The sequence below is a fragment of the Amblyomma americanum genome, chromosome 2 (assembly GCF_052857255.1).
Source record: "Amblyomma americanum isolate KBUSLIRL-KWMA chromosome 2, ASM5285725v1, whole genome shotgun sequence".
Taxonomy (NCBI): domain Eukaryota; kingdom Metazoa; phylum Arthropoda; class Arachnida; order Ixodida; family Ixodidae; genus Amblyomma; species Amblyomma americanum.
In genome coordinates, this window is record NC_135498.1 from 101,804,772 (window position 1) to 101,829,510 (window position 24,739).

The following is a 24,739-nucleotide window of genomic DNA, read 5'->3' on the forward strand; positions in this document are numbered from 1 at the left end:
AGCTCAAGGGTCGGGAGTGACTTCGCTTCCGGCTTTTTCACTTCCGGTCCAATGGCGTTATTTCCGGTCTTCGCTCGCATGGCGACTTATTAATGTTTTCGGACCGCTTGGGCTGGACAAAAATTTATGTTATTGCAGTTTTTCCACAGCATTAGAGTAGCGTACTGCCTTTCCCAGTGGCCAGGTGTTTTGTTTTTGATCCATTCATATGCTTCCGGCAAATCTGTCTTTTCATTGGTGCAGGTGATGACAATGCAGCATCACGAATCGTTAAGGGTTATTTTTGAATTGACGAGCAGAAGTCAAGCGGTATTTCGAGTGCATTTAGATGTTTTTCGTGCATTAACTGATAAACGTTGGGGTCACTGTTTAGTGTAATTCGCATGCCCCACTTGCCTCGGCACCAGCTGCGAAATGCCTCGTGTGCACGTCCTAAACTGGATTTTTTTCGCAGATGAAACACTCTGACGAAGAATTGTGCGCTGCCCCTGACTACGCTGTGCGCAGCATCAAGGACATCGCAGACAGCGAAGTGGTGAGCTAAAGGATGGTTCCGGCTTCAGTCTGTCAGTGCGTACTTGAGGAAGAATAGAACGCAACCAGACGAGACGAACGGTCGAACGCGAGCCATAGGGTTCACTAATAATGGAGTCGTGAACAAAGTTAGTGATATACAGATGTACAGCGCAACGTGAGCTAAATACTTTAAGAAACTGGCACAAACGCGATGCTAGAACACAGGGTAAATCAATATTGCATTTAGTTATCTTGAGCAGGCGCGCAGTTTTGTTTTATGATATATCAGCAAATATTTTGCTAATACTAAGCACGCAGCTTCAAATATCCAGGAGGACGGTTAAAAGCGCCCGTTGGGAAGTTGTACTTTCCGATTAATTGCGTAATTTTCTTAGACGCAAGCATACTGCAAAAAAGTTTATTGTGCTCTTAACGAAACGTAGTATGGTGGAAATGCGATAGAAAGGCTCACACTTTTTCCAACGTACTGTGCAGAGAGCGGTCTTATTTTGTCTTTTGTAACGGGGCGCCAGTACATTCACGTCCCAGCTGGCGATATGGCTTCAGAGCGTGCAAATGGCTGCAGTGTTGTACTTCGCCGGGCCGCGCGCGCACGTCTTTCATGGAGTAAAAGAGAAAAATATGCGCTCTAAAAGCAGCATGTCTGCTGTATATTGACTTCTCTATGCTACGTAGCTTTACACGAAAGAAATTTCTTTCACATGATTGCAATTTCTGTGGCAGTTAAAGCCTAAGCCATTTTATACAGGGCTCCTTAAGATGCAGGCAGCATTCTTCACAGATAGCAGTAGAGGCACACAGTTCGAGAAGATAACAAAAGAGGACCACTTCCCGACCTTCCTTCTTCCTTCCGTTTTCTTGCAAAGGTAGTGTTACAGCCAATCGGACCTTTTTTTTGCTTCATGCTTCGCCTTTCATAGCGGAGCCAGCAAGATGCCCGACCCTTCCGACGTTGCACAACGGACGAAGCAGGTCGTTAGAATTAGAAGGCAGATACGCTGTTCGCGAGGTCACTGGCTCTTCGGCAGCAGCTACCTGCTAGATTGCTTTCCTGTGATACATGAGGAAACCTGTTCCTGCACCTTAAATGCTTGGAGAATTCGCGTGGTCAAGCCGCGGACTAAAAACAGAGGGCTTTTGTGAACAGAGAAATTACCTGTTTTGTGACAAGCAAACTGGAAGCGTAAAATGAACGTCTCTGGTGGTCAGATGTAGTGATGACATGTGATAAGCACACCAGCAAGCTTTTAGTTGTTCTGAATGCAGTTCAAGGCTTTCCGTTCTGTTTCAGCACAACACAGTGACATTTGGATTCACTGTTAATTTATTCAATGTCTTTCTAGTTAACCGATGCGAGAGTTGCAATATAATAAACTAAATCCTACTCAGAACTGATCCCAGCAGGCGGGATGGTCCACTTTTTTTCCCGCAACAGACGTTTCCATTATACCTTTGTTACCCTTTCTGTTGGCTTCCTGAAGAGCCAGCAGCCAGAACCAAGCAACATAAAGCAACCGAGGGCTTATTATGCGTCCAGAAAAATAAAAAAGTGCCCTTAAGCAATAACTCTGCAGTTTTGTTTGACATAGCTGTTCATTTTCTTTAGATAAGCCACTTTTAATTCTAGACGAAACACTTAATTTTTTCTATTTCATAAGCTGTCACTGTGGCCTGTTTTCACAGTGGGACTGGGAGGAGTTTCTGCGCATCGTACTGAAGAACATCAACGAGGAACCCATAACCCCAATTACGATTGTCCTTTTCAAGAAAAGGTTTGTCAACGACCTCATGGAGCTTCTCCGGAAAACCAACATGTGAGTGAGTCTTTCAGGACCCTGGCAATAGATCTGAACAAGGTAGTCACAGGTGCTCGTTTCGGCATGAGCCATTGCATAGTGATCAAGGAGCGATATTTTTCTGAAGCCTAGCACGAACGTTGCACACTAGGGCATTTGGTTATTAGCATGCAAGACCAAGGCACAAAAGCCAATTCCACAGTTTCTGTAATAGCTGCAAGCGTCTAGGCTTTTTTAATTAGGGACATAATGCCCTGGTTCATAGCAAAGCTTTTTGTGTAGTTGCACGGTAACTCTGGAAGAATAATGAAGGTGCAGTAACGTGAGATTTTCGGGTCGTTTCCAGTGGTAATAGGCACGCGTTTTAAACAAATAAGCTTTTTATTGGTTACATTTCGTGGCCTCACCTGCTTGCACGAAAGAAGGCTCCAGTAGATGGTAGTTCATAAGAACAACTATTAAGGACAAAGACTGAGCACAAAGAGTTCACAAAACTCCTTGCTACTCGGTACTGATTTTCAGGAGCGAGCATTTGCTTGTGACGTCAACAATAGCTGTGCGACGCTGGGAGGATCACGTCGACTAAAAGATCCACAAAATTAGCGGGAAGAAACCTCGGGTTGACACGCCAGATCCGTGCACATAAGAAATACGTCGCATTGGCGTCGGTGTCCACTTGTTCAGACGTGCGCACATGACAGACATTTCCTATGCTCCCAACGTGCAAACGCACTAAAAATATGATCAAACTGGCCACCGAACCCTGCCGGCTTTCTCTGCAACCGAATGAATACAACCAATCAACTCTGGCAAATCTTCGGGAGGGAGGCAATTTGTAGCGCATCAAAAGAGAAGGGACGGTGAGCGAGATGAACACACGGCGACGTTATTAAAGTGTACAGGGTGTTTCACCTAAGACCACACAATTTTGAAAAATAAGCTTTTTTAGTTAGAGGCGCGCTTTTTTTAGGCGTAGCTTTTTCAGCGGTGTAGTACGTCAGAATACGGCTAAGACGTGCTAACTAGCAGGCTGCTTAACTAATATTGAGTGATCAACTTTTTAACTTTTTACTGTTAGGCTCCGTAATTACTGGCGACGTGTAGCCACCGTAAGTAATACCCATATCAGTTTTTGAAATTTAGAAAATGGGTTCACCCCGGCACAGTGGCCGAGAACATTTTGGCTATATCGCGTCAAAATACATGCACTTTCGAGAAGCTTGCAGGCAAAGCAACCCCTCGTGTGCATGTAGCTCGTCGAAATACCCAAAATTTGTTGTGCCACAGCGCCGAGAGTAACCGCCATTTTGAAACTCTAAAACTGGTGTGGACATTGCTTGCTCTCAATAATTAAGGAGCGTAACGGTAATAGTTAAAAAGTTAAGCATTCAATATTAGTTAAGCACCCTGATAGCACGTCTTAGCCGTATTTCTATGTACTGTACCGCCGAAAAAAGCGCCCTTCCAACCCAAAAAAGCGTACTTTTAAGAACTGTGTGATGTTTTAGGTGAAACACCCCATATGTATGTACCTGTCGCCACCCTTGCCGGTTTTCCTTCCCCAGGACGGACGTGATGACGTTCCTGGGGATGCGAGCAACGCTGTCCGTGCTGCCCACCCTGATGGGCGACGCCCGCGACGAGCCCTTCCTGCAGGACGTGCTGGCGCTGCGCTACGGCGGCCGCCTCGAGCACTTCTGCGCCGAGAGCACCTTCTCGCTCTTCCGCTTCCACTTCCTGGGCCTGCTGGCGCAGCGAATCTCCAACGGAACCGCGCACAAGGTGCGAAACGGCACTCCGAGCAGCCCAACATCGTCCCGGTGGAATTGCACACGCAATGCGCAACGTTAGCTGCAGAATGAGTTCAAACGTCGGAACTGCGTTTTCGAACTTCCGACGGCTGAGAGGCATAGAAGAGAAATGACGGGCGTAGCACTGACAGAAGAAAGAAATCAGTGTGTATTACAGTTGGAATGTAATTCAGCTTTACATTACAAAGTACCAACAGGAGGAATGGAGGTTAGGCGTTGCTATAATTTTTTTTTTCAGTTACCTTCTTGGCCCAGAGGGCATTATAGAGGGGAAGTTTTTTATAGAGCGGAGCCGATATCCTAACTGGGAGCCGATATCCCATAACCGTGACAAAGCATGCATAAAGGGTCAGGGAGCATTATCGACGGTGGCAGGGGTTGAGTGAGTGACACACAGGTTGAAATTTCCTCAGACACCTTTACGGCAGCTAGCGCAACACACAGGATCGTGAGAAATTCGTGAAAGGTCTTCGTCTTTCGGTTTACTCAGTTGAACTGATGATAGGTAAGGTTAAATCTTGTGAAGCAGACCACGGGCGCCTTCTGCTTTGGCTTCTAAAGCACCGATTTCCGTTGTGAGAACTTCTGAATCTACGAAATCTTTGCTCGATAAGACAAGTCACACAGCATTTACGGTTGCCTGGAACTTAATGTGTAGAGATGCGCTTCTCTGCAGTCTTAACAAGGCGAGAAAGCACTAAAACTTACACTCTTCCCGCGCTCACTGTGCTGTTGTTACCAACACTCATTTTACTGAACCTTTTGACCAAGATAATCCTGGTGTTGAGAAGTCCCGTGCTAAGAATAAAGGAATGCTGTTTTATTATATTTTTTGTATCGAATACGCCCTCAAAGTTAAGCAATAATTGAACAGAAGAGTGATGATTATAGCTAAAAAGGCTGCAATAAATTTGTAATGCAAAAGTAGTAGGTTGCACCAGAATAGCAAAGATCAATAGTCATAAGAGTGGGAGAAATAAAACAGTATTCAAGGGCGAAATTCTTAAACAAGCGAACTACTGCACGAATCGCAGACAGAACACTACGTCTTAGATAAACCTCAACAGAGGAAGATTATGAGCGCACCTGAAAAATAATTACAAAGGCACACTGAAAATTTTCAGTTATCAAGAAAGGCACAAGCCCCGCCGCGGTGGCTCAGTGATTAGGGCGCTCGGCTACTGATCCGGGGTTCCCGGGTTCGAACCCGACCGCCGCGGCTGCGTTTTTATGGAGGCAAAACGCTAAGGCGCCTGTGTGCTGTGCGATGTCAGTGCACGTTAAAGATCCCCAGGTGATAGAAATTATTCCGGAGCCTTCCACTACGGCACCTCTTTCTTCCTTCCTTCTTTCACTCCCTCCTTTATTCCTTCCCTTACGGCGTGGTTCAGGTGTCCGCCGATGTATGAGACAGATACTGCGCCATTCCCTTTCCCCCAAAAACCAATTACGATTATTATTATAAGAAAGGCACGAAGGAATTCAAGATAGAAGGGAAAAGGCGCTATGCATGTTAACGGGGTGGCCAATGTCAGTTATGCGCCCGTGGACTTGCAAACTGCCATTCCTGCGTGGGAGTAGTAGTCTACAGTGCTCATTAGAGCACCAATGCATTCTTTGTTAGCTTTGTTTAGGTTGGTATCATCATTCTCTTTCTTTTTTTTCGCAGACGGTGAATGATATAAAAAGTGTCTACTTATCCTCCATGCTGGACATCTTCCGTAAGGGGATTGATTCCCCTCAAGCGTACGAGATGATGCAGAAAAAGGTAAAAGCTTGGCTAATGCGCTTATGGCGTCTTAGTGTGGCGCCGCTGTGTGCCCGTTAGAACACATCGGTGCTTTCATATTTCGTATAGAGAAATCGAAGCTGGGCAACAGCTAGAACTCTATCTCAAATAATTCGTCATACAGTTACCGTTTTATCAAGGTGACCACACAGCACTGCTTCAGTTTCCCACCAGTTCTGAATTTTTATCTGCATGCTTAGCTTATATTGCAAGCAACATCTTTGGTACATATATGTGAATTATTTGTGCACATAACTGTGATAACATCAAAGCCGAACCTCTTAAGTGCCACTATAATTCGTTATTTTCCTAAGTCAGTCGAATAAAAAATTATGGAATAAAAAAAAACTGACGGCCGATCATACGATTTGATGCGACATATGTATGTTGCCAAGGACCATATTACAGAATGATTTTATAACAAACTTGTCTAAAACAGATCAATTAGTCTGCTCCTATTGGTCGGCCGTGACCAGCGGCCATATTGCTTTTTGTGCGCCATTGACGGCTGCCGTTTAGGACACGGACGTGGTAGAAGAGATTATGTTGTCCACCTAATTATGCAGGCACAAACTTTTTTGTGATCGCCTCGAGGCGGTCTACTTGACCGTTGCGTTTGTGATCGTAGATGGCAGCGCACATGGCGATGGGACTGAGGCGGTTATGCCAGCGCGAGCAACGCCGAAGGAGGGTGCACGAAGAGGTGTCTGACTTGCCTGACGAGCTGTTTCAATGCCCGTTTCAACTCGAGAAGGAGACTAGGCGTAAAAAACAATAACAAGACGTTTTCGTGCAGGTCGCCATAGTCAAGTTTTACCAACGGCAGCGCACCCCTGCAGCCGCAAAAGTTAACAATCAGCAAATTTAAATGCAAAACTTTATATTCTCATTGTCTTACTTGCATTTTTAGCTTAAAACACAGTTTTTGTCAGAATAAAAAATTACTTTGAATATTTAGCAGACGGCCCTTTTCCTGCAAATAAGTGTCTTCGGGGCGCCATTGTGCTGTAATTGGCTGATTCCTCTTTGCGTCAAGTGGTGACATCTCATCGTTTCGTCATTTTGACGTCACGGCACAAACTTTTGACCCGATTTCATATCGTTCTGTTATGCGGGCACAGTATTAGTTTTATAATTCGCTTTTACACTTCTGCTTTTGCAATGATTGCCTTCCCATTTCATGTTCGAATTTCATTTCGCCGTCGCTTTCTCGTTTCGATCCTGCGTGGGTTTCCTAAGGGTGGAGATAGGTTGGTGGGTGACGGGTGCTAGCTTCGTACCAACACACAGCGGCGTTTTTGCCGAATGAGGGCTATGTTGCTAACGCAGTAATATAGCGCAATACTGAACGCATCAGAGGCGCCCAGTTTACTCCAGACCACATGACATAGTTTGCTGAAGAAAGCGTAGTAGTGGCAAAGAGGCTATTTTGTTTGTAACATACGCGTACGTCTGTTTACCTGTAGTGCCAGCTAAAATGTCTGCTACAGCCTTCCAAATTCAGTTCAGGCCTCTTACGTGTGCACCACAAAAATTTCGCTAAGCGCCTGTGGCCAATATATTCTGCGTGACTCTTTGAAGCACTATTCTAACCCATGGCGAAGCAATAGGCGACATTTTTCGTTCTAGGTGTTTTCAAACTCTCACTACAAATTTTTACAGATGTCCGACCTCCGTATTAACATCGGTGGAATCGAAAAGACCTGTTCGAGTAATTCAGAATGCGCCAGTTTGTATAAATACGTGAGTACCACCATCCGATAGCAGCGCGGAATCGCACGCCATAACGTTGAGCTAGTTTCGCACTCAACTTTTCTTTTTCAGGTTCCCGTCATGCAAGAGCCTGACAAATACAGTTTAATCACGATTGCTCTCACAATGGTGTCGCATGTCGAGCTTAAGCTTACGAAGGAGCAGCCAGGGTAAGCATCATAACGACCGGAAGAATGGAAAAAGTCCCCTCCCACAGTTTCCATAGGACTGATAAAATAAGGCATTTTTGCAACAGGTCCGGAATTTGAATGCGAAAATCAACCTCGCTAGGCTGGTCCCCGGCTGTGGTATTAAATGAACGCAACAAATGACACCGCAGCAGTAAATATGCCGGGAATAAAGAAGATTGCTTCAAAACATGGCCCCTGTATCGTGTCCCTACAGCAACAAACAACCGCTGGGTTTCGGCAACACATGACCACAGCCATGTTTACTTTTATCGACTTCAAACTCCTCTTCTTCTGTCTGCCTGTCTCAGCGGTTTCCAGAGTGATCATGTGTTCGATATTTTGAAAACTTACGCTAATCTTTGTGGAATTCTGAATTATTATTGCAGTGAGCGTCTGTATGCCCCTTTTTGTTCTCACTTGGATGACTGGGGCTTTCAAGAAATATGTTGCCCATAAAAACTGTACTCTTTCTACAAAGATCAAACAAAGAAAGGAGCGGTTTATTTTATTACGTTGTGCTCGCCATGTCTCCTGAATATTTTTTTAATAGTTGGATATTATCTTCTCAGTCCCACCTTTATCCCTTCACTTACGGCGCTGTTCAGGTGTCCGCCGAGATATGAGACAGATACTGTGCCATTTCCTGTCCCCAACAACCAATTTTAAATTCTGGATATTACCTTTCAGATGGAGAGATGTTAGTTTCACTATTAGAGGTTCCTTGGCGTACGACACAAATAATTTGTGTAAGTTTATTTTTGCTCTTTTTCGAGGCAAACATTTGGGAATTTTTCTCTTGTGTGAAGTGTAACTGTATAACTGTAAAGTATAACTGTAAAGTGCAAACGGGACGTATTGTTTTCTGGCTCTCAAGGCGCAGAAGTGAAGTTGACAATATAACGGCGATTAGTGAGTGGGAAAAGTTGTTATATAACTATAAGGAAATAAAAAGCTGGTCTTGATTATTAGTAATAGAATATGTTACAGCTGTCGGTGCAGCTCAGTAGAAATAGCTATTGCTTTCCAGATTTTGGTAAGCAATCTGCACGAGGTGTTTGATTCGTATATTTTTCTCTATAAGGGGGCATAAACCCATAACTAATGAAGTTTTGAAGCATTTAGATTTCGTGCGAGAAAAAAATACTAGTCCTTCTGGTATATTCTGCCTCGAATGAAGCGATGCCCCTCGAGAAGGATGTAAAAGTGCACGAATGCCTTCTTATATCTCCACTTACAGACTTTCCTGTACATCTTGTTAACTCTGCATTCGTTGGTGAAGAAAGGTAAAGTATCACACTCGTAATGCATACAATGTTTTTGACCTTGACGAGAACTCCTTTTAATCAAGCACTTTTGAGAGGTTTCTTGGGCATGTAGCTGCGTTTAGGACATTCATACTGACACTGATCATCTACGTAACCACTGAAGTCAACCCACTAATTACAATTCCACTTCGACACTCAGAATCTGGGCGCGAAGAATTCCACCCACGTGCATTTTTTAAACATTCTACATTTTGTTCAGTGGCTATTGTAGCGCAAAAATTTTCAAGAATTGCATGTTCTTTGGCTGTGTGGAGAGCTTGTTTTACCCTAACGTGCATGCGCAGGCGCAGTTGAAAACTCAAAACTCACTCCTAGTGTGGTCCGCATGCAACCTTTGCAAATTTGGGTTCATTTTTACCGTGAAATTAAATGTTATAGGCATGAGAGGCTTGTGCAGCGGGCTACTGAGCGATAGAGTTTAACGGGCAGGCTGAAAACCTGCATCTGATTCGGAGTATTCCGATAACCCGCAGCGTAAAATCAGAATTAAGAACATTTGGAAACTAACTGCTGTTCACAGAACACCAAAGCATACGCAAATTTTGAAAGGGATGTAGGGAATCCTTAATGACTTTTAAAATCCTTAACGGCTATTAAGCTGTGATCTAATTGCATACGCGGTATAGAGGAAAAAAACGAAGTACAGGGACCAATGTTCTTTTGTAGTTTCATTTTTGCTTATTTGTATCCTTAGAATTTACAGTCCGTGCTTCGCTCTTTCTCCCAGCTTCATGCACATCGGCACGTTCGGAAAAGCAGTTCTTGAAAGCCTCCTGCCTGCGTTTCTTCATGAAGGTATGAGCAAAAAAGAATAACTGGCCGCAAAATCTACGCATGAGTGTGAATATTCGTGAACAGCAATTTGGGGCACCTGCTCACAATTTCCCTTTGACGCCTCTTTGCTGCGTTACTTGTGTAACTCGTCGAAAGCCTGTTCATGATAACGTCTGTTCAGCTTAGTAGTTAAAAGCCCATAATTGTTTCCTCAGAGTGACTTGGCCAGAACACGTATGCTTCGAAAATAATGTTACGTGGCGGCCAGCCAAAGAAAGAGACGCGATGATTGATGGCAATGAGGTGATTTAATGACCGCTGGCCTAGCGCGAGCGCTCCTGCCCACGCCACTGCACAGTTCGTCTTGTTCGTCACACTACCCGGTGCCACCGAGCGATCGTCCCGATCGGTGACAAAGAGACGCGCGAAGTTGTGATGGGCTTCAGAAGATGGTGGGACAGGAAGGAGAAAGGGGTGAGGCGCTGGCCGCCATGATGAAAGAGATGACCATAGTTCACCAGGAGCCGACGGCCGAGGCCCCAGGACGCGCCCAACGGCCTGGGCAGATGAACGGTGTCTTCAGATGTAAGCGGCGTCTATGGTCGGTGGGGTCGGTAGGTCAGGTCCTTGAGTCGGGTGCAGTTCGTCGTGTTGAGTGGTCTGGGCGGGGGACGGGGCGGGGGGGGGGGGGGGAAGCTCCAGGACCAGGATGCCGATGATACCCGGCAAGGTCCACCAAATGTTACGTGGCGGCCAGCCAAAGAAAGAGACGCCATGATCGATGGCAATGAGGTGATTTAATGGCCGCTGCCCTAGCGCAAGCGCTCCTGCCCGCGCCACTGCACAGTTCGTCTTCGTCACAATATCGCGCATGTCTCTATAGAGCAACGCTGTAAACTGGCCAGACGCTGCTTCAGGGGAGAGAGAGAGAGCAGTTACTCTCTTAATACTCCCCCGGGTTCTATCGCATATAAGCACATCAGCTACGAGTGTTAACATGCACCCTAAAGTTACATGGGTGCCGGTCCTGAAACCGGCGCCTCGAAAACTCGCTCTAAATGGTACGAACGCATTGCGCAGGTCAAGATGCGTGTGCGTGAGAGAAGGATAAAATTTTATAAGCTTTTTAAATGTAGGACGAGTCAGGTGGGTAGATTCCTTAGTGCAGAGCTCCGGTGGCTTGCGCTGATGTGAGAATTGCAAGTCGGCTTTGGTATACTGTGTTCGTTGCACGTGCACTACGTCTTGTTCGCGCAGGTCTGGCCTTTTACCGGAGAGGCGGCTTCGGCTCCCAAATGGACGAGGCGACGCAGTCTCGGTGGAACCTGCTGGCCGAGTGCATCGCACGCGGGTTCCGGGGCTTCCAGCGTTCGCCCAACGTGGTGCGTGCGTAATTATTTTCTCAGAAAGAATGCCTTCCCAGATAGCCCCGCGACGTAGTAACAATGTAGGTTGAATGTTTAGGGGAACACTTGAAGGTGGAGCAGACTTGTAATAAGGAAGTAATTGCTCTTAAGCATCAACCCAAGCGCTGCCATACGGCTACAAAGGAACGCTATACAGCCCTCCACAGAGACTTCATAGTTAAAGAAAAATTCGTGATCTCACTCTTACACAGTTCCATAAAAAAAACTCCGCAACAACATATAGTACAAGAATTTCTTGCACTCGAAGAAAAATACAGTAGTTTCACGCAGTTTTATACAGATCGTTCAAAAACGCACGTTTACGTAGGAACCGCAGTGGCCCGAGGAAAGTCGGACAAAAACAGTACGACTTCCACAGTGCTCATCCATCTTCACTGCAGAATGTTACGCAGTCTGTGTGGCCGTAGATAAAATAGTACACGATAACCTCACCAACAGTATTATTTACACAGATTCTGTCAGTATACTTACAGCTCTGCACTCTATAAATGCAGTCATTCCGATTCTTGGTGACATCATACACAAGATAACAGCCACAGCTCGAGGACAAAACATAAATTTCTGCTGGGTTCCCAGTCATGTCGGAATAAGAGGCAACGAGAGGGCAGATTTCTGCGCTGCTAAAGCTCGTGGCAAAGAAATAAAAAAAGTAAATATACCTTTTAAGGATTGCATAAACTTAGTACAGCGTAAATTAAGAGAAAAATGGCAGTCGGCATGGAACGGCGAAGTGAATAATTAACTACACTTGGTAAAACCGGTTTTAGGTGAATTTTAATCATGTGTTCACCAGGAACGTTTTAAGGAAGTTATTTTATGCCGCCTCCGGATAGGCCACACGCACCTTACGCACAACTTCTTGCTAACAAAACAAGACAGACCTGTTTGCGAATGCGGAGATGATCTTACTGTTAATCACATTTTATTTTCATGTGTGAAACTTGAAGCACTAAGACAGAAGTATTTTACTCAATTTTATAATGAATGCGTTCCTTTTCATCCAGCACTGCTCTTAGTTGATATGCCATTTTTAACAGACCTTCCGTTTTTAGCTTTTTAAAAGATGCAGGGGTACTTGAAAAACTGTAAATTCTGAACCACTGGTTCGCTTTGTTGCATGATACACCTCAGACACTTTCTCATTCCTGAGAAGAAGGCTGACGCTTTTTATTTGATTGGTTGGGAGCCTCAGGATCCTTTCCCAGCCAAGGATAGCCGGTGAGGCTACGTTACCTTCTCTGGGGCTTTTACCATTAGCTATTTCCAGATTTCTTTGTTTTTTACTAGGCAGTTCAATATTTTTAGGCTATCTACACGTGTACATCGACGATTTTTCCTATACCTAAACATTCTACAGAAACCCAATTCTACACCTTGAGCTTGGCGTATGATGGCCTTAGCTGCCTATGTGCCATAAAACTCAACGCAACCCAACACACAAAAATTCGTCCTGGTATGGGCTTTGAAACAGGGACCGCCGCCTCACCGAGGAGCCTCTCAACAACCGAGCTAACCGGGTCGGCTGACATATGGTAAGGCGAGAGCGAATTGATTGAGTGAATGATTGAACTGGGAACAGTGTTGGTCCATTGTTCAGGTGAATCCGCCATGGGTGGAGTAGATTTTCAGTGAGAGATAATATGAAGGAATAACGGATAAGAAAAATGGTTGTAATAATTTCTATTCAACTACAAACTTTCTGTCAGGGCTACAGCTTTCCTTTGTAGCCGATTGGCTGCGCTTGTATGATTGATAATAACTGCCCTTTTCTCTACAAATAAGTAATTTTCTCCTGCGAATGTTTTGATAGTGTTCTGTAATTAGTGTTTCGTACTGTAATGCCGCAAGAAAGTGCAATAATTTTTCCTTGCACAATCAAAAAATCAAGATCGCTCATCATCACTGTCTTCTTCTTCTGCTACTACTCCTTTCTCTTCATCTTTCTGTTCTTTTAAGCTCACCTGGGTAACATGAAAAGCCTATCCTCTTTCCTTACTGCTATATGTTTTGAGCGATACACCAAGCGGGAGTAGATTTCACTAAAGGGAGGAAATACTCATAAGCATGCATGGGCTGCGCTGAAGTGGGTGCTAAATGAGGACTTTACTCCCTTGATTTTACCCTCCGGTCGACACGGGCACGTATGATTGCAGAGCATGGGTTTAAAAATATGGGTGGTCTCTGTTCTTAATTATGTATGCTGATCCGAGTTATTGTGTAGGTTGGTCCTACCGTGTGGACACAGAAATGTTTCCTCAAATGTGAACACATAGTTGGGTGAAAGCTAGGCATGCCAGCACTGATATATATATATATATATATATATATATATATATATATATATATATATATATATATATATATATATATATATATATATATACCTGTACGTGATGCCCGCTGAAGATATTGTGGGTAACACTGCCGTTAGGATCTGACATTGGACATCTCTCTCTTAGACCGACCCTTGGCCGAACAGGCGCCCTTTGATGCAAGTTCTTCTTCTGGAGACCGCGTACAAGGTGAGGGTGGTCTTCTTGATTGACTCGACACAGACAGCGACGAGTGAGCGAGAGACGCTGGATTAGTTCCACGTCCTTGTAATGCGCGCCGAGGTCTCCGGAAAATTTAGTATGTCTGATCTCCGTCGCGTGCAAAGCTTCGACAAAACTTTATTCATCATGAATGAATCTGTGCCGAGCTAGGAGAGCAACTAAAACATGTTCCGCAAATAAATGCGCGCAGTGTAATGCTTCTCCCAACTAAACGGACGTTTTTTTCGAGCTCAAATTTCGCACAAAAAAGGCATTTGGTCGGCAGAATTGTTTTATACCAGATTTTTTCAGGGCACTTGCCTGAACTAAAAGAGAATGTCGGGTGTTCACATCGCCTGCGGCAACGACGAAACGAGAACGGCCGCGTTCCCATCGATTGCACCGGTGGTGGCATCTCGTTTCTCGGCTGAAGAGATTCGGCAAAGGAGGCGGGGGAGTGTCTTACGGGAGGTTTGATGGTGTTGTCCATGAAAGTCTTGAAACTTTGCAGTTTTGGACCAACTAAGCTTTTTGTGATCATTGATAAAGCAGTTGGTGAAGAGTCTTGAAACCTCCAGCAAAAGACCCCCCCCCCCCTTTTTTTTTTCTTTGCCTAATCTCCACGGTCGACCAACGAGATGGCACCACCGGTGGAATCGTTCGTTGAGAGAACGGCTTGATTTCCTTCGTCGTCGCCGCAGACGATGTGAATATCCGATTTCTCATTCAATCAAGTAAGTACTCGAAACAAACGTAGTATAAAACAATTCTGCCAACCAAATGCCATTTCTTCGCGAAATTTCAGCTCGAACAATACGTCCGTCTAGCTGGGAGAAGCATTCCACGGCGCGCGTTTATTTCCTCAACAGTCGGTATGGCAGAAAAATGCTGTTTTAGGAGCTAAATTAACATATCCCCTGCATAGAAATTCGAGCAAATGTTCGTGTCCTTCATGACTACGCTGTCTGCATGTTTCTGCATGGCTGCTCTCTGTTCCGAAAGAGGTAGCTAAAATTTTCCCATTGGCATTCGTTGTTGCAAAGCAGCAAGTTCTGCAAGTTGGCGATTGCTCATGACGAAAAGAACTACTGCGCTAAAAACACAGGCAACGACGTAAAAGACAGGACATGTATGTCCTGTTTTCACGTGGTTGTTTTGTCTTTGTAGTCCAGTTCCATTCTTTCCGGCATTTATTGTTGACTTGAAAGCGACTCGCATGAGATTTATCAACAAACGGTGACCTACATTCCATAGCCAGGTCTTCGAACTTCTGTGTGCAAATAAAAAATAAATGAACGTATGCTTTTCCTTGCTGCAGCCATTCGAACCTCAATCATTATCGAAATAAAACGACGTACTCGCATGTCTATTCATCAGTGCTTGTTGATGAGAAGTTGTGTCACGCGCACTGCTATGGGAGGACGAGAGTAGAGGCTAGCACCGTCAACGAATGGCTTGAAATGTTTTTAATTTAGGTATTTATGAAGAAGAGAAAGAATAATGTTTCAAGCCTACCTTTAGGCCTGTAAAAAAATTATGCTGAATTTTGTTTTCTTTCTCGCGTGTTTTCTTTTCTACTATGCCAGACATTTTATTTCTGTTAAAGAATTTTCATATTTAGACCTCCTTGCTCAGCTGCTTTTCAGTAAATGTGAGAGGAATCGAAAATCAGTGCGTTTTGATGATAACTGTATTTTGGACTATGTATGTTGGCGGAATCTGTAGACAGTACTCCTCATCTACCAAATAGCGCAGGCACAAACAAATGTGCACCTCATCCCTTGAACAAACTTTTCTGCTTGAAATTTTCTTTCAGGGAAACGAGGTAAACTAATTTCCACTTCATGCGCGCTGTCTTTTCGCGTCGGTATCCTTTTCTTGTACAGGTTTACCACCGACTCCTGAGCAGGCTCAAAGGACGGAACAAGACGTCAGAGAAAATGCTGCGCCTCAGTGATTCTGTTTTCATCGAACCGGACCAACTCTTCTTCGTCCTTTACGGATGGGTGAGAAACACCGCATATGCATTGTACGCAGCTGTGTCACTGATGCACTGCTTCAACTTTTTTTCGAATTGAAAAAAAAATTAAAATAATGCCAGATTTTGATAACATCGTCGTTATGGTGTATTATAAGCACGCTTTGGTGAAGGGGCCTTTTTGTCGAGTGAATGTCACACGTATTGACTCGTGGAAAAAGCTTTAGCGAAGCTTGGCTTCACATCCTCTAATATGAAAAATTACATCTTCCATAGCTCAAGAAAAGTGCTGCCTTCAAAAGAGGGACAGGACGGGTGGGAGGAAGACGCACAATCTGGAGGAAGCGCTTCCTGACGACCTAGCACTTTTAAAAAAAGAGACAGTGGAACCAACCCCACAGACAGAATAGAACTGCACAAATCAGTTAGTCATATACGTCGGCGGTAGTTGATTAAAACAAATACCTTCACCTGTCCGTGCACTTCTCTCGCCGCTTAACCTCGGCGGATATTTTCGGTGTTTCTGCGAAAATTAAAAGCCGAGTAATCCGAAAAAATTTGCAGCGAAATGAAATTAATTCATTGACGCATCAAATCGCCGAGTCGATAACGTTTTGATGCAACTCGTATCGCAAAAACAGTGCGTGAAGACGAAGTGTCACGAATGTTACTTACAACTTGGGCAGTGGTGATATACAGACTCCATGTATGTGACCGTACTGCACGTCAGCATTTTTGTCGCGTGAAGTGCCCGCTCCTACAGCATCATGATCGTATCACAGAGTCTGTCCATAGCAGGAAGAAGGCTCTTCCCTGTCCATCGCAACCCGCAGCCATCCACTCTAAAATTTTATAACCTCCTCCACCTCCGTCACTCTCTCTCACCCCCTGCTTCATTTATTTCTCTTGGTACCCAATCTTACCCCAACATACCATCTTTTTATTGGTAACGGAATTCCCTCATTGGTCAAACTCCTGATGACCGGATTGGGAGCAAGCCGGCTACCGTTGGCAAGTTGAATGCAGTTGCCAGCTGCCGGCAGTGGCGCTGCGCATGAGCCTTGCGGTAGCTCAGGAAGAGCAACTCGAGTGCCAAACGCCTCACCGGTGGCTGCATTTGAAGCGGCCACCTGCCAGGCCAGTGGCCGCTACGCTTAACCGCTGCACCACTGCGCCAGTTGGGGGGGGGGGGGGGGGGGGGGGGTATGAGGACTTCGCGCTATGGAGTGTTGTGCCGTCATCAACACCACGTGACCATCAGTGGCCCAGTCACAGGGCTTCGAAAATTTGAAATAGTGAGGACCCCCAAAACTTTGAAGTTGGCCCACCTTTCAAAATTTCTGAGAATTCCCAGAATTTTGGAAATAGGTCCACCCCAGAAAATGGATTTAGGTGGATTAGTGGATTGGTTAAGTATAATTCCAGACGGTAATCCAAATGGAAGTTACTCAAACATTCCAGAAGGTAATCGCTCTTGTGTACCATATAAGGGAAAGGAAACAGGTTCCAGACACAGTGGTGGTGGGAAGTCACAAAGAATTTTAGACACTAACCTAAACACTATCACATTTTCTTTTTTAAAAATGTGGTTAAAAAGGCACCCAAATTTCTTTTCCATTTGCCACATTAAGTGCCTCATTCAAATTTATTTTCTGCATTTCCGCTTGGATGTAAATAGCTCGAATTTTTTTCTAAGGTACGCTGCTCTTTGAAGGTGTGTAAAGTTATTCCTAATATGCGTCTCAACATGTTGTTACCACATATTGTCCAGAGAGGTGAAAATGGGATAAATAAACGATGTGCAAAATAGAGGCAATGCTGACTATAACCTTTGTCCAGTAGTGAGGGCAGCGCATCATTTTTTTTTTCTCAGGTCATGCAAACGAATGCAACCTTTGCCGTATTCAGCGTAATCCACTCACAACGAGTTGGACGACAACCTAAACCATTTCGGATATAGTCCACAATTTATTCGAACCCGTGTAATTGATAACATTTTTTAATAGCTTGCAATACGTGACCATCGGCACCTTCCAGGCGAACCAAACCAAGTAGCAGAGCTCGTGCATATCAAATTACAGTATAAGAACCCTCGAAACGCCTACGAAAGGCATAACAAAAGCTCTGAGGAATACATAAGCAAGGAAGTTTAGAACCCCTTTCGCCAAAGTTCTCAACATACTCGGTTTGAAATTCTGTGCACTTTTCTATTACTTTAGAGATTTAAAGAAACATTCTCTCTTCTCATTTTCTCCGAGCACTGCAAGCCGACGATCAGGGCCTTAAACAGTTGCATGACAGCTCGCAAAACTTTGAACCAGCAGTCAATTTTTTGCTGCTGGAAGCAGAAAGTAATCACTGAATGCAAGATCAGAACACTTAAACGAATAAGCATCGAATAAGTTCTATCAACTCCGGGAAATTAACAGTGACGTTGGTTACGTGCTCTGACACGTTTTGACGGCGCACAATAGTCCTCTGTATTTCCCTGCTTGGGTCGCCGTTCTAGCCTCTCGAGGGGACCTTATCACAACTAATAAAGCCATAAGCAGTACCGGTGTGAGAAACACACCCAAAGATGTGGCTATCGAATATGACTTGTTTTGTACCATTGAACCCCATGACCTTTCGTCCAAACATGACGAGTGAAACTCCAGTTTTGAAACTATCTTATACCTCTGGAAAGTTTGCGCAGTATCGTGGACACTGCCGCCGATCTATTGCACAGTGCCGCTTCTGTAAATGTCCCTCTACTGTTTCTATGTACAATTTATCAACATCAGCAATGTTTTCCTCACTCAAAGGAGTCGGCGGGTGGAGGCATCTCTTCTTGTCCTGCCGTGAAATGCCGCTTTTACTAAATTTTGACCCGCCGTGGTGGATCAGTGGTTAGGGCGCTCGGCTACTGATCCGGAGTTCCCGGGTTCGAACCCGATCGCGGTGGTAGTGGTTTTATTAAAAATAATAGTAAAAAGGAAGGAAAAGATTTTTGCTAGCCCCGGCATCTGCCATCGATATTGAAGCACCCGAGCTGGGGCAGCGGAAATAAAGGATAGCAGGCAGAATGGAGAAATGAGATGAAAGAGCTGAGCGCCCATGTGCTGTGCGATGTCAGTACACGTTAAAGATCCCCAGGTGGTCGAAATTATTCCGGAGCCCTCCACTACGGCTCCTCTAACTTCCTTTCTTCTTTCACTACATCCTTTATCGCTTCCCTTAGGGCGCGGTTCAGGTGTCCGCCGATATATGAGACACATACTGCACCATTTCCTTTCCCCAAAAACCAATTATTCAGCAGAAACATTTCGCACTGGAAGCAGAGAGGCACCTCAAGCACGCTACAAACGCTCAAATTATCAGAATTTTTACGCAAGTTCAGCAATTTCTGACAAAAATTTTGAAAATTGGAAAAGTATAAGATACCTTTATGGTAAACTGATGAAGGGTGGTAATTTGGGCCTGTTGGTTCATCACAGAAAAGAAAAATATGCAGCGCAAAAAACACAGACGACAGAAGGAAGACAAACACAGCGCTGACACTACCAACTGAAAACCTTTATGGTAATACTGAAGGCAGGATATGTAGCAAAATCTTTATTTTAAACTGTTTCCACAGGTCGCATCGAACAGTTAAGACTCCCACAGAAAACTATTGCAGAAGCCGCCTGGGAACGCTGAAAATTCTCCCGATTAGTCATAAAGGAGGCCGCCTTTGAGCAGTTTTTTTTTTTGCTTTGGAAAGCTTGAATATTACAACAGCCTCGAAGCTTTCATAGTAACCCTCGTGCACTTCCTGATTGTAGGCCAGGTGTTATGCACGCAAATTTGAGACACTAATGGCGTCGTATATAAATGTAGTTCAAATTATTTATAGCCGTGCAACTAAGAAAATAACTCCAGTTTTTTGTTTTATGTTATCGATTATACCCTTAGCGTAGAAACATTTCTGAGGGGAGCGCGCGAGATACGAAGTAATAGATATGCAAAGCAATAAAATGAAACCGTGCAAATTAGAGGCGCGGTCCATACTAAATGCAATTCTATATGTAAGTGTGCTATACCTATTTATGCGCATGGCACGCAACAGTTTGAAAACAATTTCACAAAATGAAACTGCTAATTTCGCTGTGACATTTCTAGGTATGCCTGCATTATGAATGCGAAAAAAAAAATGCGTATATAAACACTTGCAAAGGAAGGATAAGACCTAACGTCATGCACTACTAAAGCTCATTAACCTGCTATATACCGTACAGCAGTGCCGTAGCAATTAAATTAAGGACGAGTGGCAACGAAGAAAAATACTTTCTTTTTGTCAAAGATTCTGGCATGCAACAAAATCATACGTTAAAATGAGGTTTGTTAGCTCCTTCTTTTTGCCTTCAATAATAAGTAATCGACTTAACCACTTATACTGCACACGTTAACGTTGGCGTGACTCCTAAAAAAATAAGCGTTAGAAAAAATACTCTGGTGGTGAGGGCCGTGGTCGAGGTATCGTGTTTTTTCTCTAGCAATAGACACTCGCGCGGAATACAACGTTCCGAAGCAGCTTTGTACGCTTCCACTCTCTCAGCTTGCACGCACTGCACGACATCCAGATGCGGCAAACATATGTCGAATTGTTACGCTGGCAGTATGTTTTCAAAGTCGATATATTCAATGTTCAGTCCAAAGTACCTCATATACCTTATGTTGATAACCCTGACTCATTCGCACGTATACGATACAAGGGCATTAATGACTGTCGCGAATGTAATACCCCCGGGTTTCACTGCATTAGCTTTAACCTATCTTTCATAGTTTTCAGTGCTCTAAAGAGATCTCTAAAGGATATTTTGTCCTTAGACGCACCTTAAGAATAACCGCACAGATTTTTCAACCAGGCGACTGAGGCGCGCTACATTGGTGCTTCCTTGCAGAGCCTGTGCCAAGGCGACAGTGTTGGTGACAGGAGCATTTCTCGTGAACACCCGGCTCGATGGAGGTGAGCTCGAATTTTGTTTTCCTCTCACTGCTTCATTTTGCGGCGCTATAGGTGCTCTTAGACATCTCATTTTAGTTGCCTGTTTTTTTCTTTCAACTGATTCGTTACACATTACACTACGTGGATCTCCGCGTATTCCCTACGACGAATAAATAATTTACAATTGAAGTTTTTCACGCTGTTTCGGTTTCATCAACCGAACAATGGCCCTGACGTGTAGCTGTTTAGGTGACAAAGCACAAAAATACTGCAATATATTCGCTGATACGTGGTTTTAATTCACCACAGCACTTAAATCAGCCTGCTTCAGCTTGAAGGACAACAATCAACGTAACAGCAGTTCTGATAACGTTTTTTTTTTCATGTGTCACGTGATCTAAACATCAACTGCACGTCACTTCCGTCGTTCGCTTGATGAAGCCGAAATTTCATCAAAAAAAATTGAATTATTATTTCGCTGTCGCAGGCAAGTACCACGATTCATGTATTTTAATGTATAACGCATGATTTCAAAGAATAAAACAAGCAAGCAAACTTTCGCGCCTATACAATGTGTCCGCACTCCTTCGATGTCTATACTCCATTAAGCACGCATATTGGAGTTGGCTAGCTTGTGTGACAAACCAGTTAAAGTCAGCTTTCAGTGCGGGCGCAGAATAATGGCCGTTGCTAGAAAACACAACTGAATTCCGCTTTGCAAAACTATTTATTATGATGTTTAACTACACTCCCATTTGCTATTAGCACTATGACAGGCAGAGTCAGTAAGTGGGGTGCTGTTGTCCGCTGCCATGACTTCATGCCCAGTTGAATAGGTATAGGTTTGAATGCGTCAGTATATGGGATTATGGCCCATTCGGTTTGGCTGTATAGGATTGACGTATCAAAGCGACTCAGTCGCGGGTTCCATAGTCTTATTTCTATGGGGGCGAAATGCTAGACGCTCGTGTACAGTGCTATGTCAATGCACATTGAGAACACAGCCGGAGCCCTGCATTATATACGGCGTCCCTCATAGCGTGAGTCATTTTTGGACTTCAATCCTATAAAGTCAAACCAAATGTGCCGTACTCCTATTTGCTCACCGATTCAAACCTATACACACGGATATGTGTTTCGGCTCTCACGGTGGCCGCATTTCGACAGAGGCAGAGTGAGGAAGCGACCATATGGTGAGGTCAAAATTTTGAAACCCAATGTCGCTAAGTTATAGCGAAGTCTTTCGTTTTAGGTCTTGCCTGGTAGCTCAGGTGTAGGACTGCATGCAAAAATTCATGAATTTAAGATAGCTTGAGGAACATCACCTGCCTGGTTTGAAGCGAGTGTTCAGAGAAGGAATCTGTCCGCTCGTCGCTCTAGGACGCTGCAAAAGGAGCACGTGTCACACGTAAATCTGTGTGACATTTGTTCGTAGGCGTACGTGGCCTTTCTGGCTGCGCGGTTTCGTACGTGCGTGGCCCCAAAATTCCTTGCGCCACAGCGAGGACAAGAATGACATTTTCAAATTATCGAAATTGATGTAGATAATACTTAGGCTATGCTATTAACTCCAATTAAATAAGGAACCTAACAGTAATAGTTAAAAAGTTAACTATTCAACATTAGTTAACCAGCCTGCTGGCTAGCGCACCTTTGCAGCAGCAGCACCATTGTAGCAGCAGCTGTGGCTTAACGGAGCAGGAGCAGCACCAGCCGTCGAAGATGATGACGCCGAAGTGCAGTCGAATTGAGCTCGCTCCTCGTGCCGGTGTCACGCGCCGTTCGGTTCCACGTCATCGGACGTTCTAGCACTTCAGCTAGTGAATCAATCATTTCCTTCATCGTGCCAGCCTCATACTGATTGGCGCGACACATCTTCCACGTCCCCAGTATTACTGGCCAATTACTCGACTGATGGCAGCAGCTGTCCATCGTAGCTAGTCTTATAGCTATACGGTGTATTGATGCACTTCCTTTGGTAGGGTGTTAACATCTCCGCCATTTTGAAGCACGGGCTCATTTAGCCGCATCCAAGTATTTTCCGGAAATCAGTACTTTCATGTCCTTGACTAGCGCCCAATACTGCTTCCAGACATCAAAGTCTTGATTCAAATTAAATTTTAGAACCTTCCTCTCGGCGCGAAGCCTGTGATTCGAAATGGCGCCTCCTGCCACCGTTTCCCGCCTTGAACCTGTGTACCGGCGGAGCGATAAGAGGATGCCATGCAGTGAACGTATGGTGTGTTTGTGTGAGGCGCACTACAGATTCCACGCTAGTACTTAAGAGTTATGTGTTGCCCCCCCCCCCACCCCCCCCCCCCCAAAAAAAAATGGCGCAAAGTTTAGATGTCACTCGTGCGAGACCAAGTAAACAGACAGTCATAAACCACGGATACGACAAAACTGAAGACATCATGATATAAATCTCGAGCACAGGCGTTACTCGTAATTTTTTTTTGCTTTTATCTTGCAGTATCCAAGACCTTCTGGAAAATAACCGCGCTTTTCAAAGCGCCTTCCGCTGCCCTGTCATTGGGAACTCCACCGCATGCCTTGCAAGCATTTTCTGATCTCCAAACAGCCGACAGTGCTCTTACTTTCGCAACGTAAGCATGCACTGGTACTGATAAGAGCCCAGTCATGAAAAACGAGACATATTTTACGCCTCCATTCTGATTAAATCACGTACGGATCCCATATTAAAAATAAAGATTTGTTCCTTGCACAAAGGGCTCACTTTGTTCTTGTGGTCTTAATAGAGAGAGAAGAATGATGTAACACGTGACGCACCTGTATATAGATGTCAGTCATGGTGCGATTCAACACTATGGCTCAACGAGCGAGTTGGTGATATATTATTAGTGCAACAGCGTAAAGGCGCGGACGATAGGGGAGAACACAGGGCGAGCGCTGGAGAGTACAGTAACGCAACAGAAACACATGTAGTGTCTACGACAAAGTCCGCAAGCGCATCCTTGGAAGCTCTTTGAAGCAGACAAGAACCAACAGATTTCACCAAAGTTCGACTCCGCCGATGTTGCCATATAAGTAACAACTGTAGCCGTTGGGAGACTCGGAATGAAAGGCATGTTTTCTTTGTCGACAAGCCATGGTTTGAATAAAATTATCGTATTCTTCTGGAAACATGAAATTGCAACTATAGAAAAGAATTTGCAGTTGTTTAAAGTAGAGGCTAAAGATCTGCATACTGTGTTTGCCTTATATGTAGCATACCTGCAAAAAAGTTTTATCCTCTGTGAGCTACAGGTGAAAAACAATATGTAGGCCGTATGGCCCTTGAGAACATAACAGCAAAAAAATAAAATGCTGCTGATTGCAGGAGTACTGAGGAGTACTCCTGCCAGGATTTTTTATTGGAGTGAGGGGGGGAGGGCTACCAAACAAAATTTTCTTTCTTTAATACTGAGGAAGAGGAAGATCTTTGCTAACGCAAGCGTGAATAAACTAAAGTTTGTCTCTGGCGCATGTGAGGTACGCCCCTCAGACGAATTTTCATACTCTGCAATCGTTTAATAGAAGGTGGTCGTATATACAGTGAGATGAAAAAAGCCCTCAAGTAAATGCGGAAACGTCAACTACAAAAGAAAGAGCTTCCTATTCTATTTCAGACATAATCGTAACTAAATTGTTTAATCTGGCTTCATTAAACTTATAATAGTACAGGAACGAAACAAGAAACAGAGCGTCATTTCAGTGTGGCGTTGTACAGTCGTACACAGACCTGTCTAGAGCGCTCGAACTCAGTGCCGTCTGCGCTCCGCAGCGCGCAGTGCGACGTCTAGCGGCAGCGCGCCTGGTTCGAGATGGCGCATGTCTGATGCTCAGACGACGCTCAAGG

General features: G+C 44.5%; 2 protein-coding genes across 2 annotated transcripts in view; both read left to right on the forward strand.

The window, feature by feature from the left end:
• The window catches only part of LOC144119941 (uncharacterized), a 29,765-nt gene extending 24,939 nt beyond the window's left edge, over positions 1-4,826 (forward strand). The window contains exons 6-9 of the mRNA XM_077652441.1: positions 455-535; positions 2,221-2,351; positions 3,899-4,115; positions 4,821-4,826. Coding sequence (XP_077508567.1) covers positions 455-535; positions 2,221-2,351; positions 3,899-4,115; positions 4,821-4,826 — 435 coding nt within the window. The remainder of the gene's footprint in view (positions 1-454; positions 536-2,220; positions 2,352-3,898; positions 4,116-4,820) is intronic.
• A 998-nt stretch (positions 4,827-5,824) lies between these two features.
• LOC144118881 (uncharacterized) lies at positions 5,825-23,496 on the forward strand. The gene is made up of 11 exons (XM_077651664.1): positions 5,825-5,912; positions 7,596-7,676; positions 7,758-7,855; positions 8,564-8,622; positions 9,114-9,159; positions 9,929-9,996; positions 11,233-11,357; positions 13,862-13,924; positions 15,823-15,942; positions 20,837-20,901; positions 23,354-23,496. The coding sequence occupies exons 1-11, from the start codon at positions 5,850-5,852 to the stop codon at positions 23,448-23,450; spliced, it is 885 nt and encodes a 294-aa protein (XP_077507790.1). The 5' UTR covers positions 5,825-5,849; the 3' UTR covers positions 23,451-23,496.
• The last annotated feature ends 1,243 nt before the right edge of the window (positions 23,497-24,739 follow it).